General features: G+C 39.4%; 1 protein-coding gene across 5 annotated transcripts in view; it reads right to left on the bottom strand.

The window, feature by feature from the left end:
• ARHGAP15 (Rho GTPase activating protein 15) overlaps nucleotides 1-20,333 on the bottom strand; it is a 331,850-nt gene that overhangs the window by 249,766 nt on the left and 61,751 nt on the right. For all 5 annotated transcript variants that reach the window (XM_080599841.1, XM_080599840.1, XM_080599843.1 and 2 more), the window contains one exon: nucleotides 17,090-17,179. In XM_080599841.1, the coding sequence (XP_080455967.1) occupies nucleotides 17,090-17,179 (90 nt within the window). The remainder of the gene's footprint in view (nucleotides 1-17,089; nucleotides 17,180-20,333) is intronic.

Here is a 20,333-nt window from a genome sequence, read left to right as displayed (position 1 = left end):
AAGGACATCAAGAAGAGTTGTATTGGGAGTGCAGCACACAGCACAAACAAGCTCCTAAATCTCTAACTCAGGATAGTACATGAAATTAGTACTTAATTGACTAATATTGATAGCTCTTGATTTTGAGATCCATACCAATCTCATCTGCCCCGGCTAGAGTGCTATCCACATGGAATATGGATAAAGTTAGCCTGGTAAAGTGAGCTTTACTGTCAGATTGTCATCACCCATCCAGAGTTCAGTGTAGAGCTGTTCTCCAGGCTCCACAGCAGGCATGCTGACCTTGTCTTGATGAGTAAGTATTGTCTATAAGATGACATCAGAAAAAGCACTTAATATTCAAGTGGGGAAGGGGACCATGACTGAAGCAGGAAAGTAGACTTCGGTGCTTATAGTGTAGAGTAGCTCAATCATGTTGGTAAATGAGATTGTCCTGGACCAGCACAGGAGCTGGAGTCTCTTGGACTCTGCGCAGCAGCCAGGAGATGGAAGAGAATCATTTTCCAAAATATAAACCAATGGAGCAGATAAAGGAATGGAAGAGCAGAATTGCAGAGCCCTGAGAAACAACATTTTAAGAACAGTTTATGGTGTGGGGAGACTAGGACAGATTAGGTTGGACCATCAATTTTAAGTTTCATGCAATTGTATCAATCCCATTAAGTTTTTCATGGAAGTGATGCCTTGGTGCTAACTCTATGCCCTGGTGATTTAGCTGAGACTAGCACAATGCCTTGTATATTAGGTTGCCATAACTAAAATAACATTTTGGAACCTGCAGTAATAACTAATTTTGCAAATCACAGTTCCTGCAAAGAGAAAATGCTAACGAGTGGACATCTTGGTGAAAAGAAAATGCTGGATATAAAAATTAACAGAGCTGCCTTCTAGGTATGCTCAATTAGGAGTATGTATGTGGACTTTTCTAGAAATAGCTTCAGTCACGCTCAGCCCTGCTGCTTGTTTTATACTTCTGCCATACAGATTAACTAAACACAATATTAAAGATGCAAAAAACTGTGATTTGAAAGTTCTGACATAAACAGACCCTGAAAAGGAAACAAACAGAACACACATTGTCTATGCCATTTGTGAGCTAGTGGATCTAATGGTTCACTTACTTTACAACCTGCTTTGGAATAATTTGGCACATCTCTAATTTTAACAAGCTTCAGTGGGATTAGATAAAATGCAGACTTTGTTTACATCAATTAACACTCAAAGAAGTACAAAAGGACTTGTTAACTGCATTTATGAACAAAAAGTAACAAAGTGAGAGTTGGTCCAAACGAAGTTACTGTATGACTTGCTCAGACAGGCACAGTTGTCTCTAAAAGACTAAAATGAAAAACCCAACAGCTAAACGTCATTTTCAAAGAAGCAGATGTGTATTTTTAATTACACCGGCAGATACGATCTACATTTACAATAACTGCATTATCAGTTTTGCATACATCAAATTCACAAACACGACTGCTTTCTCTGTATGCCACGTACACATTCACTGAGTTAAGTGGAAAACCAAAGCCACTGCAGCCGAGCTAACAAATACATTGGTTGTTGCCACATTATTATTCCTATTTCCAATTATTTTGCCTTGACTGATTACAAGCACATTCTTCTCTGCATATTAGGGGGCTGGAAAGAAAATGTGGACAACTTAAAGCCCAACCTAGTGTATTAACCCATCCTCAAGAGATAATAAATGGACACATTGCATACTCCTGATAAAAAGTTTGCAGACAGTGAAGGACTGAAGAAAGATGCAGAGGGGCAAGGAAAAAGCATGTTTAAGACCGTTTAAAAAGACATAGTTAAAACAATAGACAGAAGGAGAAAAGTGCAAAATAGCCTTCTGAAAGACTCAGTCTTTTTGATGATAAGCATCTTGTCCCCTGTATCACACTATTTCTGTATGCCTCTGTGTGTTCAAATGTCTACGTAACATAAGAGAAACCTCTACAAGTTGCTGGTTTTTCAAACTCTTGTAGAATTGGCCACTCGCAAGGAAGCTTTCTTCTGTTCCTTTCCAGGTGGCGAGCAAGACACTGAATCTTTTCACTCTCTCTTTTCCCATTATTGGCTCAGGGATTCATAGAAGAATGTTGCCACCATAAACACAATGTTCTTAGTTATATTCTGCGAGTAGCCAGGAAGCCTGGTCACTGCATAAACACACATTTATTATTCTAATAGCATGCCATTTTAATTAGAAGTGATGCTCCAATACAGCAGAACTGTGCCACTCAGTCGCGCTGTCAGTGGAAGCGCTGGCTGGCCAATGCTGTATTTTCCAGCTTTTGGTGCTGTACGACAAAATTAATTCATACAACCTGATAACAAGACTATTGCTGCACTAGCAGTGGTAAAAGGCGGCTCAAGTGGAACAGCCTGGCGTACTTGAACATTTTGGATCAATGGTCTGTTAAACTGAAACAACAAATAGAATCCATTTCTTCAACTGCTGCTGTGTTTCTAAACTTGCATGACCAAATGAAAGGCAGACGAGCAGAGCCATGGAGCAGCCAGCCCTGATCCAGCCACCCGGCCGGCTGCTGGAGACAGCTTCACGCTTTAGCACTCGTGTTCGAGGACAGGCAGGACTGAGATAGCTTATTTAGCTAAGAGGAAGCAGCAGGAATGGATGGAAATGTACAGTTTGCTATACAAATTGACTAAGCCTTGCAAAGCTTGGTGATTAACAATGTGGCCACGCTGGCTGTACCACAAACATCGTTCCTTAAGGTAGGGACATTGAACAAAAGTTTTTTGTTTTCATTTGTTTGTTGATTTTTAAGGAAACAGAACAAAGGAGAATTCCTGAGGGATAGTATGACATCAAATGTAGCTCAGACACTTTTGTGTTGTTGTTGTTTTTAATAAAAAGTAAGGACACATGATTTGGGAAATAACAAGAATGGAAATGTTCCTAAAAAGTGAAGGAAAACAGGCCACAGTAAGAAGCAAGTAAAAAATAGTTTTAAGCATAGTTATGGCATTACCAGTATTACTTTTTAAGTGTCATGAATACTGCGTAAACCAACAAGCACACTGGGGCCTGGAGTCATTTTTCTAGAGCTCAGCCCAACAAACAGAAGAGTTACTGAAGTCGCAACAGTCCAAGAAAACCACTATGCACTTACTTAGTATTCAAGTCATTGGGTTCCTAGAGGCTACTTGATATAGTCCATAAATATTAACACAGATATTTAAATGAATCGGCGGCTAAAAGGATGAGTTTTTACTCGCATGGTTAAAGAGCTAAAGCCCAGGCCCCCATTTAGGGGAACATTTAGACGTGTAAGGCCCTATCACACAGTTTAAATCTCAGGCTGAAGTAGGCATCGCTGACCATCGAGCTTTAGCATAAGAAATAAACCTGCAATGATTTCAGTGTCATGAACAACCTTTTCCAAACGGACCTGATTTAACTCCGCCCGTGGCCCCAGCCAGCCAGGTGTGAGGTGTCTTTCTGCTGCAGCCCCGAGCTGTGCTAGGGACCCCCGTGTCGAGGCAGGGAGCCCCATGAGAGGCTGAGCTTATCTGAACGTGGCTACAGGGCTTTGGCAGCATGGCCAGCTCCTTCTCCATGGGTTTGCCTGCGAGACAGCCAGGCGTAACCCATTTCTTCACTGAGAGAAGAAATCTCTGCCACCAGACCTTAGAGGAGCAGGACGAATTTGCACCACCACCTCAATTAAGGCTCGACGTGCTCAGCGAGAGCCATCTTAAAGGCTCTGACCGACTCGCTCCGAGCTGCACACTTTGCAGTCAGTAACACGTGGGCTCGTGTCTCCTGCGAGCACCCTGACTCCAAACCGCTCTCTAAACAAGACAGACTATAAACACAAGAATATTCCAGCACGTATAGATAAATTCCTGACAGGTATCCAAACCTTGGGCAGTCTAATAGCTGCTTAGCATTGATTGCCTGCTACACAACAATTAGGTTTGTTTTCCATTAGCAAACACCTCAAATTACATGAAAGGGAGAAAAAGTTCCCTAGCTACAAACATTAAATATTTATCAGCCTTATGTCTGCTCAGTCACCACTCCTCAAAAAAAGTCCATTAATTAAATACTGTAAAAACGATTAAAACACTTCTTTAGAACTTATTGGCACCTGTTAATTCACTGACCCTACGAGGCTCCGGCAGTAAATGTCTCGTTTGATTGCTTCTGTTACCACTAAGTCAGCAGCTTAAAGACAAAGGAGACATGATGCAACTTCATGTACCACAACATTGCCTTAAAACACAAAAGCCAGTATCTACAGGCACAGAAACAGAACATTTATGTAGACAGGGCAGCACAAATAATCTATTTAACCTAATCTTTTAATTACAGGAAACATCTCGTAGCAAGACATACAAGAGCAATGAAATGACCCAGAGCTAGAAATCAAGATGATATATTTGTGCATGTGAAAGTAACACTAGCAGAATTCATAAAAGAAAACCTCCTTGGGCATTATTATCTTTCCATCAGGATATACTGTCATCACATTGAGAACAGGAGAAAAATGACTTAAAATATGTTATTAAAATACAAAAATATAAAACAGAGGGGAAAGGAAGGGAAAACAAGACCAGAGAAAGGTAAAATTAGAGGGGAAAATGCAGGTGAAAAGCAATCTAGGTTTGAATAAAAAAGGAGCATGGGGGGGGGGGGGACAACAAAGGGTCAGACCCTAATAGCCTGACGGCCTGACGCATCACAGCACCTACTCTGCAAAACCTGCAACTATTTCAGTGTAATTATTTACTCATTTAAGCACTATTCAGCAGAGAGGGGGGTACAGATCTGGCCTTGCTTGGGCAGTATGCAAATCTTCTCCCACTCCTCTGCAAGCTTTTCAGGATAGCTGGCAGAGAGTCCCCTGAAGAGTCCTGGCAATGCCACACTCTGCGGTGGGAAACGAGCATCTTGCAAAGAACCCCTGAGATCCTCCTACCCCCTCAAATCTGCGCGAGTGGAGAAGTGTTGCCTGGAAGGGGGGTGAGACGGAGCGTGTGTGCAGGAGAGGGAGAGGAAATAATGCTGGTAATTATAAAAGAGTCCTCAGACAACAGAAGATGGAAATAATAACTGATCCCCCCACAATAAAAAATTGTACACTTTTTTTTTTCCTCGCTCTGTTTTCTCCTTTCCCATTTGCCAATTTGTGATCTTCTGACCCTTTGTTCAGACCCCTTACCTTGCTACATTTAAGTTATTACCGAATATTTGAAAAAATTGGCTTCCCTTCCTTTGATCTTCCAGTATTGGATTACATTCTTCCTACTCCCTGTACACAGTTCCTCACTCCCACATTTACTTTCCCCCTTTCTTTGTTTACATTCAGTTTTACCATATTTCTTCACACTTTTCTCCACGGGTAAAGCCTATGTTATGTTCCAATACACATTACTCCCTCTTATTCCTTACTTTGCACTTTTTACTGATTGTGTAGAATATTTGTTTCCAGAATGACAATGAAAAAAAAGAAGAAAATGTAATGCAATGGTGAAAACATATTCCCTTTCTGCAGCCACAGCCATATTGCACTGCCATTGTTTTCCAGCAGAACTTGCATTTCCAAACTTGGGAATTCCCATCAGTCTGTTTGACAGAATTTTCCTGCTTTTTCTCACAAGGTGTGCATTTTTCAAATACCAGCACCACTACAGAATTTCCCAGGAGTAACAGCTTGGCTTGAGGGACTCTTATTCAAGAGCCTTAGTTCCAAAAAAGCCATTTGAAACAGAAGAATCAAAACTGATGATTTACATTCTATATTTCAAAACAAAACTATAACCAATGCATTTCAAAATATTGCTATAATTATTTTCTACAGGCAGATAAATTGCTGGACGTCCTTACTTACGCACTGGTTGGCAATTCTGTGAGCACTAAACAAAATGTTTATTTTATTTTCGATTGTGAATATAATTATTAAAAGTGTGATTCCAAATCCAAATCAGTGGAGAAAAAAAAAATAAAAAAAGACAGGAAAGAAATATAAAGAAAAAAGGGGGGCATATTTCAGCTCCATTGCAGTGTTCTCCCAGCCCGAGGGATGGGGTGACAGAGGCACACTCTCCAGGGTGTGAGCGGCTGACTCTGCCCCGAGGGAGGGACCGAGCAGCCCAAGGGCAGGTGACAAAGTTGGAGGCCACAGCAACGTCCACTGGGCTAGCCTGGGGGTAAGATACAACAAAGCTCAGGAAATTTCTCTTTGCAATCGTGATGCCTTTCTCCAAAACACATTTTTGCACCTCTCTCATTTCAATATGTTTCCCCCCTCCTCTCCTCAGGATGCTTAAATAAGAATCTGTGTTACTCCAAAAGAGAGGGATTATTTTCTGAATAAATTGTGCTTTTTCTTTATAATCTGTGCACCATGACCTTTCCTTCTCCAGTCACTCCTACAATAAAAGCCAGCAGATATTATAAACTCTTGAGAATCATAATAAAGTATTCAAACCATGGGGAAAGAGACAGCTCTCGTCTCTGACTCCCATATTCACACCCCAGAGTTCCCATTTGCAGCCCCTCAAACACGCAGCTTGGGCTCTGCTAGACACGGACAACTTCGCATAGGCTTTGCCCTATCAGCTCAGAGAGAGAAACATATGCATGGTGCTACATATACCTGCCCAGCTGTGTAAGATCTACCCCTGGAGTAAAGCTGGAGAAGCTGGGTGAAGTCAGTGTTTTAGCATCAGTATGGGTAGGTCTTGTCACCCTCAGTGAAAATCTAATATTTACGGTCTATAGCAAGTAGCCTTGTACCATGACAAAATACTGGGCTGGGAATGAGAGTTGCTACCATAAGTAAAAAGAGAAGCAAAATGAAGCCATCCTACATTTATATAAGTGCTGCAGATGGGGCATTAAAATGGAGAAACAGTGGTTATTCTGGTCTCTTGCTCCATGACACCTGCTTTGTGTCATTTGAACTTTACACCGGATGAATTATGTGCCTGTTTCTAAATTAATTCAAGAGATTCAAGATAATCTTGGGCTCTGTATAGCTCATGATTAAAAAAATATCCAATTTTCATCATTTTTCAGTACTGGAAGTGTTTGAGGCACAGGTCTGCTTAGTCCATCTGAGAGTTTGGCATTTGGTGGTAACAGGTTATTTCAACAGCTCAGGTTAAAAGCCTTTCACTGAACTATGCAGTATCAATGCAATTCATCTCAGCCCATAACAGATGACAAATTCAATAGAATATGTAAAGTATGCCTCCACCTAGTGATGACTATGTACAAATAATAGAAAATAATAATAGTTCTCTTACTTACTTACTTCTCTTACTTAGAATCTTACTATTTGGATCCTACTTTCATAAATTAAAATGTGCTCTTACACAAATATTCATTTATAAAAACAGGCACTTTTCATCTTGAAAAATTAGCCTGAAGACCAATCTGTAAAAGTTTACCTGCAAACTATGACTTAAGGGGGCCCTTGACACATTCTAGGTTTCAAGTATGTTAAAATTTTAAACAATAATATATTTGCAATAATCATGTCTATAATCAGAAAAACAAAACAAAGAGAGGCTGATTGAAGTGCTGGGGATTTTAAGTGTTAAGATTATCTGATAATTTAAGTTAGGTACTCTACATAAACGAAATGGCAAGCAAACCACATCTCTTTGCAACTTTGTTTGCCAAAGAAAATATTTTCTGAGCTTCTTGGATCACCCTGTTTTACAGATGCAATTACATCAAATTCCTAGGAATTTATCCACCCCAAATTAGAGAAAAAGCAATGAAAGGAAAAAAAGAAAAAGAAACAGAAAAAAAATGTTTAATTAAAAAATGCAAGAATTCAAGAAATTCAGCCCCTAGAATCAAACTCAAGTTTTCAAACTGTCATAATACATATAAAAATACCCTATAAATGGGATCAGTTGGAGGTGCATCTTTAAAATCTGTAAACTTGAGGAGGAGGTTTGAAAAGGGAGGGTCCCTTATCAAAAAATGTTCTTCTGAGCTTTCATTTCATCTGTACCATCTGGGAACTACCTTAAATGTCTTCTCAGGCTGACTACACTTGTATTACCATTTCAAAAAGTCTCCCCATGCCATTAGTGGTCTATGAATCACAGCCTAAGAATGACTATGGGGCTGAAAACAGAGAGGTAGATTTTCTAACAGAGAGGGCAGGTCACTATTTGCATCTCTTCCGTTGCATTCAAATTGCCTGCCATTGTCCATTTAACACCTTGAAACATCCCAAACCATCCTCTTCCCAAAGAATGTCAGCTATATAAATCACTCCCACACAAAAATGTGAATCCCTACCATATCGTCTGGCATCCCTTTGTACACAAATGCGAGGTGCTGCCTTTCAGAGAGAGGACAGCCAAGGCTCCCCGTGCCCAGCCAACTTTAAATATCTGCCTCACTCATTAAAGAGAAACACTAAAATGGAGTACAGTGACTTAGCCAAGATTTTTAAAAATGTAGTGGCTGAATACAGAAATACCAGCACCAAACATGTAAACAAGTCAGATTTGATTATCTCTGAGTGAGTTCATTTAGGATTCATTTTTCTCTTTGTTTTTCAAGAGTTTGATAAATTAAGGGAACGTGTGCAATGTTTGGGCACATATCAAGCCTTTTTCCTTCCCTTTTTTTTTTTTTAATATTTAACTTACATTAAATATGCTGGAAAAATCATAATGCTTTTAAAAGAATTTATTTATTTTCACTCAGGAGAATCAAGCAAACCTGAGGTATTAAAGAATCAGGAAATCCAGGCTCCTTACACCTTTCTGCACTCCCTCCTGGCTGCTGATTGCCAGGTGTATGAAAATAGCATTGGCCCCACTTTGTGAGGCACCAGGTGCCCCACGTCAGGGCTCTATCATGGTCCCCAAACGGGGTATCTGCAGCACTAATCCTCCTTACGTGCTTTACCTCGAACAAACCCATCCGAAGCCGCTTACCGTTACCCTACCAGAACCCAATCCCCGTTTCACAACATAAAACCACCACCGCATGCATAATTTAGAGATCGCAGGTTTACGGCAGCGCTCCCTCCTTCCTCCACCAGACGTTACCTCATTTAGCAACCAGCTAAACCAAGCCTTAAAAGCCCAACCGATTCCCGACCCCCCCCCACCCCAAGAAAGGTGCCTAGGAACCGGTGGGCGGCCGCCACGGCCGCCCTAGGCCCGTGGTGTGGCCCGCCAGGCTGCCCGCCATGCGACGCCAGGCCAGGCCGCGCGGCCCACCGGGCCGCCTCGTGCGCTGCCCACGAGATGGCAGCAATATGTTTATGAATAATGCAGCAAGAGGCTGCAGCCCATTGCCATTTCGCATGCGAGCCACAAAACGCGCCGCGTTTCTTCAGCTGAGGGGGGAAAAAAAAATTTTAAAAAAAGAAAAATCAGCTGAAGGATGAGAGAAAAATAAGCCGCTCCACGGCCGCGCTTTGGTTGCGGGTGAGCTGGCCAGATTGCTTTTTTCCTAAGGTTCGGCGTTATCCAGAGCACACAGTGCTTCTTGTGCACTCGCCTGCCTGTCTAGGCCCTTCTGCTCAGCAGTGCTTCTGGCCCTGACAAAATTATTGCACGTGCACATTAAGCATTAACTGCTGTTACGTTTTATTTTTGCAACGCAGAAAATGCCTGTGGCTTGAAATAAATATTTTCTTTTCTGATGGACAAATAACATCTGCACTTCTGAAAGCTGCAGCGTAGCTGTCAAGAGCTAAGTGATTCACATAATTTCTTAAGAAGCACATGTGTATGAGCATACACAGACACTCGTACCTCTCACAGTCACTCGCATATCAGCACTTACATCCGTCAAAAGACGGCCTCTTAAAAAAGTGCAGCGAGCTATTATTATAATCATTTTTGGCAGACACGGCTATGTACACATAATGTCAGATTTGGAGAATGTGTTTTTTTTTTCTTTCTTTTTTTTTTTTTTTTTTCTTCCTTTAATCAGCCTGATCTTCACAGAATACAGGCTTGCTTTCCACTTTGATTCTGGAGCTCTGCAGGTCTGAGCGAGACCCCGAGCTCTGCAGTGCCGCAGGAGCTGCTCGCCCCGGCTTTTTCACAGCCTTCAGCGAGTGCCACGGCAGAGGCGATCTGCAGCACTGCAGGAAGGCACCAGACCGATAACAGATCCCTCCTGATCCAAATTTGCTATTGCCATCTCAAGACCCCCGTGAGTTGTTCAAGTTACACTTCTCAAGTGATTTTTTCCAATGCAGTGATATTTCCATGAAATTTTACATGACACAATTATCAGGAAAAAGAAAAGAATCTAGCTAAAATGATATGAAATTGCTAATCAACTAAAGTTCTATTGAGAATTTTGAATCTTTTTGAAAGTAGCCAGGTATGCCAAAAAAAAAAAAAAATGCATATCAGAAGTGCCTTCACTATTTTGTTTCAGGACTTTTTCACATTATTAGTAACTCCATGAATGGGATTTTTATTTATTTATTTATTTATTTAATAAAAAGTTATAAGAGGCAGAAAGACAAAGAATTCCCTGTCCTGATGTTGCAGTCACAAAATAGATGAGGCCTTTGCTGACACCAGAGAAGTTTTGTCTTACCCAAAAGTAGAGACAGGAAGCACAGAAATGAAAAAAATACATTAGCTATAGTTTTGTAGCCACGTTATTTTATCCGCTCAACATGCCAGTTTTATGAACACAGCTGCACTGCTTGGCTTTTCATTCATACTGTTGCTTTGTACAGATTGAAGGTTTCCCAAACCCTTTAAAGGCACAGAGTTGTCAAATCCAGTGTCTTCCTACTTCACGCCCTGCGAAAATATTGCCTATATTCCTGTCTGAAATATAAAGCACAGAAATTTGGGGCCATATTATAACAAAATAAAAGTTTTCATGTTTTCTATGTTTCTCTGAAATTCTTGTTTCAGTTTCTTTCTTTGGTTTTCATATGTATTAAATCCAAGGTGTTACAGTTTACCTGTTCCCATCACTAGGTAAAAAGCTTTGCTGTCACTGCTTGTACCATAGTACTGCTGAAGTACGTCCCCCTTCATTTAAAAAAAAAAAAATATTTTAAATGAATATGAAATGAAATGACTGAAGCATTGGTGAGAGAAGGAAAACACGCTCATTCACCTAGGACAGTTAAAACCCGATCATTGCTCACATAGTACTCCTGAAACAAGGATGAAACTAGGTATCGCATAACTTAAGTGAGTGCCCCAGTTTCAAAGGCATTTCTTATACTGGACTCGATGTGGATCTTTTTCTCTCTCAGCTAGAGCTTCTAATTTCCATGCTTTTTAATAACCAAGGATAACTCCTTAGGAACAGCTACTGTCAGGTAAACTGATTGCCATTAAATCTGCTCTTTTCTTAGGAAAAAGAAAACAAAACAAAAAAAACTTTCCCAAGTATCTCTCAATGCCTCTCCTCTTTATCACCTCAAAATAATGTCATGCTTAAATCTTCATGAGGCAGATCTGTAATGTTTACAATGCGTATTGTAAGCAATTTTATATCGTCCCCAAAACTTTCCCCATGATCATGGCTGGCTACTTTTTTTCTTGTGTGACGTACTCTCTTACTTTTCTTTTTTAATCAACAATAAAGCTAAGAATAGGGGAATGCAATGAAAACACAGCTCTAGTGTTGTTCTAATCTACCTAGTCTAGTGATTAGTTGCGTAAGATCCTGACCAGTTTTTGCATAAGATCCTGACCAGTTTTCATGCCATACCAGTGGATTCCAAAAACGAAGATTGTGATCTGAACTGCTTGACACACAACATTTGGGGTCTTAAGAAAGCAAGGCAACGAGCTACAGAAAGTATGGTTTCATTTGTAACTTCTGGCTTAAAAGAAATGAAAAGGTAACAGGGTAATTAATAGGTATTAATAAAGAGGCTCTTTTTCAACAGATGTAAATCAGAAGTGATTCCAAAAATGTCAGAGCTACACTATTGTGAAAGTAGAGTAAGAGTCAGGTCCCAGAATCCTGAAATTAGTAAAAATGTATATATTTCAAGTGTCCACTATCTGCAGCTCTGACTCTGTGCTTTGGATGCACTTATGTCAAATCATAATAAGTATTATGTGGCTTTCTTAATGAAAAAACATTAAGAATAAAGAAAAGAATGCATTCACAGGTCTTGTTGTATTTAGGTTATAACATAAAATAATTGATATATGAAAGGTCAGAAGATTGTCTGTATCCATCCATTAGATTTTACTGAGCATTTGGAAGGTCAGTAAGGTAAGTCAGTATCAAGACAGCAGGAAGAGGGAATTAGAAACACAACGCAGAGGCCATTTCACATTGCTGCATTCATATCTCCCAGTTACCCCAGTAAAAATACTGCACTTCTTACAAAAAAAATAAACACTTGATGATTAAGATGATAATTAAGACCATTTCTTGGTGGTTGTTTTTTGTTTGTTTTTTGATTTTTTAAAACTAATTATAAATTTATTATGTTTGCTATTTAAAGAACCTCTCACTGACACCAGCTAATAACTGTGTGATGCGGCTAAGTTTTTTAATTAGGCAATGATATATTCAGGTCCCTGTGACAGAAATTAAACACAATCATAGCAGTAACCTCCAAAAGCAGACAAAATGTTATGCAGACTTTTGTAAAATAGCAGCAAGTCCTAAGCAGCAGTTTAACGCATATCTAATTTAAAGCCAGCAAAGGTTACTGAGTGTTCATGTATGAGCTGCACCCTGAGGCTCAGGAGGCAGAACTCCAGGGACAGTTTGGGCTGGGGAACAGGCTCCAGCTGCTGATAAGGACCACCAGAAGCTGCACATCCATCCAAGTGCAAGGTGACTTCCTTAGGTTGGCCTCCTCTATGCAGCATTTTCATTTAAAACCATCAAAAGAAATCCAAATACCAATACCAGTCGAAACCCCTCCTACACTCTCACTGCTTCCTCTTGAGCGATGATGGAAAAGAAAATGATCGCTCCCATGGCAAAAAGTGGAGACTTAAAACATCTCTGGGAGGCATCCAGATCCTATACTAATTCCACGGTATGTAGAAAAAAATAGTTTATAATTCAGATTATGCTCATGGACAAAACTGGAGTAGCTTCAAGGACAAGGGAGTTACCCTAGATCAGTGCCATAAATGTTATTATATAGGAAACAGCTGCAAGATAAATTCTTTCATATTACACACAGGTACAGTTGTACTTTCAGCTGTCTCACTGTTGAAATACTGTATGTATACTGTGAACACAGATTTCTCTACTTGTAAAATACATTTATAATTCTTAGTTGCACATGAATGAGTAGTCCCTTACAGCTGAAGTTTATAGAAATGAAAACCAACATCACACCAGACCCCTAGGAAGAGCCAGGGCATCAAACTCCAGAAACTTTGCATATGAAATATTCCTAAAACATCAACTTGGTAAACAGGAAAAAAATACCACTAAAGAAACTAAAATGTCTGTTAGTTAAATGAATAGGGCTATTAAGAGAACAAAGCTGCTTCACGAATTCACAAGTATGCTGCTCGTGACCTTTTATTGCACTCTTTACCTCTCTCCAATTTTTCCTCTTCTTTTTTGAATTGCCCAAAAGAAATCTTCCCAAACCTCTTCAAAAAAATAGTCTGCAGCCACAAGACTTTGTGCTAATGAAGCTCCAGGACTGCAAAGCCAGAGGTCAAGAGCACATCTTCTACAATGTCTGGGCTGAATTTAAAATTAAAAAAGCTGCTTGATTTAGACCTAAGGATAAGTAACGCAAGGGAAGGAATAAACTCCAGTGGAAAAGTTTACTAGAAGCAGAAAATAATGAAAAGTGAGAAATTCTGTAAACTAATCTAGTTTCTGATGTCTCAGCAACCACACTAGTACTGACGGCAAAGTAGCCCATTGTGTTATTTTCTTCTTTGGTAACTCGTATCAAAATGTACCTATCCAATATTAAATGAAACCAAAGAAAGGAAAGAGGAGAATGCCAGAGTGACATAGGCACTGTTTCTGTTCCAGTTGCTGACTGACAACACTGCCATCCCTTAACATGGTTTTATTTAGTTATTACAACCATCTCTCTGTAAATGACACTTAGGATTATTTAAGATTATGTTGTAATCCTTTTAATCCTCAGTGCTTTAAATTTCAGGCTAAACACCAAAGAGCAAACTAGCACTTAGCAGAAATATTTAAAGCATGTGATTTGAACATAAATCTTCTTTTATTCACCACTCCTCTGATGAAGACCTAGTGTATCACGTCATTCAGCCAGTGAGAGCAAACAGCACGGTATCTCACAGCAAACTGCTGTGTTTCCCCACATCCTGCAAAGCTGTTTCTAACCAGTTCTTTTCCCTGGTGCTAGCTATATCATCAGTAAAATAAATGAAGGAAAATCAGAAGGTTATATATCACGACATGCATATTTTTGGTTACTATTAAGGAAAACTTGAAGAAAAAAAAGCTAATATGTTCACCAAGAACAGAAATATACTGCATGCACAAATTGGATAGTGTGAAAGGCAGATCAGACTTATCCAGTTAAACAGGGAGTTAGCTCAATTAAAATGAATGGAGTAACACTGCTGAAAACCTCATGATCAAGACCAGAAACCCAAATCTTCCTGCCTGAATATCATTTACTTGCAGTTTCTTCTTTTTTCCCCCCCTGCATCGATCATGTTTCCAATTAATTTTCTTTATGATACTCCTGTACTCCATCTTCTTGTTACCATCCATTAACTGTCATATGCTTAGATTTTAAATTCCAGATTTCCTTCTTTTTCTTCAAACCAAAATCTCAGTAGTCATTTTCTATTTCTAATCTATAATTCATGAACTCAAATTGAGCACCCAGGCTAAATCAAACTCAAAATTCTGCATCTACGCCTAGTACAATACATTAGCAGAAAGCAACCGTTGCTCTGTTTGGATCAGAAAATAATGTTTTATTGGTCAGAAAGTAATGAAACAAAAACCCACCAACCATGCTTTGAAGATACGATCATACGTATTTCTGATCATTCCAGAGTTAGTCAGCTAATGTATTTAATCAGATAGCAATGCAATGCATCTATATTTAGGTCACACACACACAAAAACAACAACAACAAAAATCCAGCTCCCATGTTCTATTCATTTGAACAAATCTATGACTAAGTTGACATATATTATCAATCTTATTCCCATCCAGTTTGAATAAGCAGAGCACCAGAAGTGCTTCCTGCAATATTCAGTATCCAGGTACAAACTGACCTCTCCGCTTTCGAACTCGCCTTGGATTTCCTCCAGACTATGTCATAAATCTTCACTCACTCTCTAGTCCCCTTCCCACTCTATCTGCTCGTGTAGCACCACTCTCCTTCAGTCCTTTCCCTTCCCAAAATGTCACCACTACTGATGCCAAAGCCTTCTCCTCTTTCGCTCTTACCATCTGGTATAATCTTCTTGTAGCTCTCTGTCTAAACAATGCTCCATCCCTTTTCAAAATGTGTCTTAGCATATGTCCTTCCTCCCATGCTTTTACTTCTTAATGTCTCTCCCACTCACTTATTGGCTTGATGAAGACATGTTTTAATGGGTTCAAACAGTAGTGCATGAGTTTCCTTTCTCACATTATTCTGATTCAGTGGAGTTACACCTCACACTAAGAGAAGTGAGAAGAAAATACATTGCAAGTCTTCATACAACTACTTTTGGTAAATCAATAACAAAGCTTCATTTGTTTTTGCATTGGAAATGTATTAGCTTCAGTGAATCACCTCTCTGATACAAATTTCCAAACAGAAATTTTGCTTTCTGTGAAATGAGAAATAAACCCTACAAGCTCAGAAAGCTTGTCAGCGTGCTCAGGGGGTTGCAGGATTGAAGGCTAAGGTTATACTTAATCACTTTGCAAGCGAAAAAGCTGAAGATTGACAGCAAAACCAAAATATTTACTTTAAAAATACCTAGGAAATGACAAAGCTCCAAGTGTTCTTTCAAGACAACCTGAAGGATGTGGGGGGTAAGTCTATCTTGAAGATGAAGAATATTTCTAAATATTGCATGCGCTTTGGAAAGATGTCTAGAAAAATAAACCTTGAAAAAATATCTGTAACACCCAGTTGACCCGAATAGGTTTCTCCTCAAGAAGCTGAGTACAGTCCCTTCGGGGGTTTTGTATGCGATGGTTAAACCCCAGACCCAGGCACAGTTGGTTCCTCCAGCACATTTCAGTTGGTGGTGATGCAAAAGGACTATCTGACAACTAACAATATCTTGACCCTGGCATATTTGCTTCTGTCTCTCTCTTCCCTTTATAGTTTACATTGTTAAAAAATCTTAGTGTTAGAACTCTGGGAAACAACTCAATTCAGAGAATAATATCTTAATGTGGCTTGATGCAACTTTTAGTGAAACCAAAAAAAACCTCTTTCTACTGATATTCATGGGAGTTGGATTATGTCCAAAAATTGAAAATGTTGCATTAAACTCTTCCAGCCTCTACATCCTGGAATGTTAACCTTACAATAACACTCTTCTCATCCTTTCATCATCTAAGGCCTTGATCCTCCCTTTCAATTCAATGGGATTTAGATGTAGTAATTAAATAATATTATTTTCCATGAATGAATAGACCTGTGAGAAACATACATCTTCCTATGCTGGCCCTGACAGAGGCAAGCTTTTACCATCTTCCCCTCCCCTCCCTGAAATGAACCTGGGTCATCACCGTCTGAGCACCCTGAACAGCAATAAAAATAAACAGAGTAACCGCACTGTGTTGGAGCCATGCTTGTGTAAGCAGTTTGAAGAAGTTGTGTTTATGGAAGTCCTTTAGGTCAAGATTCTAGGCCTGAACCCAAAGCAATTACCTACTAAGTTTTAAAAACAAATTGAATACAGAGCATTAATCAATAAATCAACAGGTTCTCAAGTGTTTGGGAGACTCAGTCATCAGAAATCCTTCCCTTGGAAAAATAGTAAACCGACGCTTGATAAAATGCTACACTCCTGCATTAGCAGGAAAAATGCTGTATTATATCAGTTTCTAGTTACTAAAACGAAGGAAATAAAACCTACCTCTTAGTTTAACAGATTCTACACTCAAACGAGCAATGAAATGCATGCGTTGCCTCTTACCTGAAAGACGTTCTTTCTGCTGGATTTCTCTGGGGTCCACTCAATCTGAGCACCACACAAATCCACACACTCAGGTTTATATCCTGGTTTCTGCAAAGAAAAAATTAACCATGAATACAACCTGATTTTCCACAAGTGGACAAGATCACATAAAATAAGAATAGATCAAGTTGAATGAAAGATTATTGTAGCACAGCTGCTGGTATTACCAAAGAGTTCATTATTCCCTTAGATAACCACTCCCCAGGTGCATTACCTCAGAAATAAAGTTCTTACACTAAATACATAATTTTAAATATAGTTAGATTTTTTTTTTTAAATTGTCTAATACACAGTAGATCAAAACACAAATGCATACACATTGACCAGAGTTTTTAATTGCTTACTTTGCAAAACCTCGTGAAAAGCCATTGTGTTTCAAGATAATGTTTTGTGGGTTTTCCAACTGCAAACTGAGACTGATGCAGCTGGAAATGACAGAAACTAGACGAGAATCTACATCATCGTATCTGTAAAACAAGCTATCTCCTTTCTCCAAACATATTATCATTTCTAGCTCATTAAAAAAAATAAAAAAGAAAGAAAGCTTTGAGGGCATGTGTGACACCCAGAAAGAGCTCAACACTTAAGGCTAGCTCCACGTAGTCTGCTACTTCGCGATATCAGTCCATGCATCCGTGAGTGACATTGCTCTGCCTCCCCAGCTCCTCCGTATGGATGCAAATATCTCAAAGAGCAGATTTGTTTGCCTGTACCATTTACGTTCCTGGGAGCTGGAGTAAAGCACAATAATCTTCATTTGCTATCTAAGCTCCTTCTCCAGGGACTTTGCCTGTGCAGCAGTTTTGGCAAAACCCTTGTAGTTTGAAGTAGTCTTTGTAGACTAGGTTACTGCACATCCCGGAGAACAATAAAAATACTACCATTAACAGTGTAAAGCACTAAGTTCCTTTTAGTAAGACATGGAGTAATACCAACACAAGGTAATTAATCAGTTTGAAGCATCTTTTTTGCTCCGTTGTTCTTAAGACATTTTACCTTTAAAAAAAAAAAGGTATTGGTGACTTAATAGAAATGACAGTGGCCAGTGCATCATTAACCATATAATCAGCTTTCTGAAGATTGTGAAGATTGCTCACTGAATTTCTCTGATGTTGTTATTAAAGGACAAAAAAAAAGCGTGTGCTCTCCAGGGTGCTTTTGGATAGAAAAGGATCTATTTAGGATAAAAGAAGCGGAGTAAGAAATCCTGGTCAAGTAATTTGCAGCCACAGTTTCTGGCATCTTTCAGTACTGGAGTTGTAATTATGGCCTCCATTTGCCAAACCATAAAACTACCATGGTTCATTTCTTCTCAGACTGATAGTCCAGTGTGTCTTTGTTCCTTTTCATTATTTTTTTTTTATACAAAAATGTTTTTGAAAGCAGAAAGATGTTCTTGTGGCTAAACCACTGGAAGAGGATGGTTTGGATTTTTTTCCCCAGCTCTGCCTCAGACTTCCTTTCTGGCTTCTGACAAGAGCTTAATATTTCTGAATTATAATAACAGATCAAAACTGCAGTATTGATACTTGATTTTACAAAGATGTTGTGAAATTTAACGAGTTACTATTTGGAAGGCAGAGGTGACCAAGTTAAAAAAAAAAAAAAGGATAAGGCTGAGTCTGCAAATACTTGAACAAAGAAGGCAGCTTTACTCAATCAACAGAAAAAGTGGAGACATTTTGTAAACATAATGCAATGAAAAGATGATGAAAAACCGTAGACAAAGAACCAGGAAATAGTATCTTGACAGGGAAGGATACTGGGTACAGAGTGTCTTCCTCTGGAAAACTGCCATGGCATTTCACACTGACATGAGAAAAGCCATGGAAAGCACATCCATCAGTGGAAGTTTTGCAGGAAGATGGGATGGTGAACTCTAGAAGATTTTAACATCTCTAATTTCTATGGTTGTACAAAACTGCAGGTAGCAGTAGAAGTTGGACTCTGTGCACTCAGGTGCACACACAGTTGGATTTCCTGTTGTAATCTGAAGCTGTTTTACTGATCGGGTTCTGTAATAAGCAGAAAAAAAGGGTAAGGATGTGCATCTCCCTTTCCAAAAAGGATGGGATGCAATCTCAAGGTCTTGGAAAGATAAACACGCTTCTGCTATGTGAAAACAACTCAAAAACTTCTCTTTTGGTGAATTCAGCTATTCTGCCCAGAACAAGATAGGAGGTGTCTGTGAACACCTTACGAGGCTCTGGGGTATGATGTAGTATATAAAGCCTCTGATGAAAACTGCATGCAAAACTATCCAGATCCTTCAGTGCTGGTTGAGCATGGTGCCCTTCCTCAGCACCCAGGGAGCTCCGTGCAGTGGGGACTGACCCCTGCTTAAATCCATAGGGAACCGAGGAAAAATGCCTAGAAACTCATTCTGGCCTCAACACTGTCCTGCTACTTATTTTTTACTTTACCCAGAGATACTGCAGGAGAGTAAGCTAAGGTTAGCTTGAAAGCCTGAGCACTCTGCGTCCTTGCTTTGTGTTTTGCAGTCGGAGCAATTATGTTATATCAGCGTTGTTGGAGGGGGTTATGCTGTAAATTGATACAAGTGTCTGCTGCAATGAAATCTTCCACACCATGAATATGGATTTCAGCAGCATTTTCACTCGCTAAATTACTTTGCAGATGGGCTAATAACCTGAGGTTAGAATAACCTCTGTTGAATAAACTATCTCAGGGAATAAACAGACTAGTTTTTCTTGGTCAGAAAGGCCAACTGGTAATAGAATTTAATGCTGGTAAGAAAGAGTGGGGCTGTGATCAGTTTATATCACAATGTCTCCTAATTTAAAATAAAAGGCAAGTTATATTCTTAGGAGCACTACAAATACATCAAAAGCATGACCACGAACGATCAAGGCAGGAGCAAAAAGATACTAATTTAGCTATGCGGGATCCAAACTTGAATTTTCAGCAATATTTGTAAACAAGCACATATATTGAGACTCTCCTCTATGTGCGTTAATGATCATTCTCTCTATTGCTCATAACGAAACCAGATATTAGCACTACCCTCACAAGAAAGCTATGGATCCCAGTCTTCTCTGAGCAAATCAATAGGAAAGTTGTAGTTAGAGCAAGTCTGGTATCTGCAGTTCTACAAAGGAACAGCAAAAACTGTTTTCAGATAGACTAGTTCTTTGAGTATAAATATTATGAAGGATTTGGGTAAATATAATTTTAAGTCACC

Source organism: Anser brachyrhynchus (genome assembly GCF_964034855.1).
Source record: "Anser brachyrhynchus genome assembly, chromosome: 7".
Taxonomy (NCBI): domain Eukaryota; kingdom Metazoa; phylum Chordata; class Aves; order Anseriformes; family Anatidae; genus Anser; species Anser brachyrhynchus.
The sequence above is the reverse complement of the archived record's forward strand: the minus strand, read 5'-3'. Positions and strand labels throughout refer to the sequence as shown.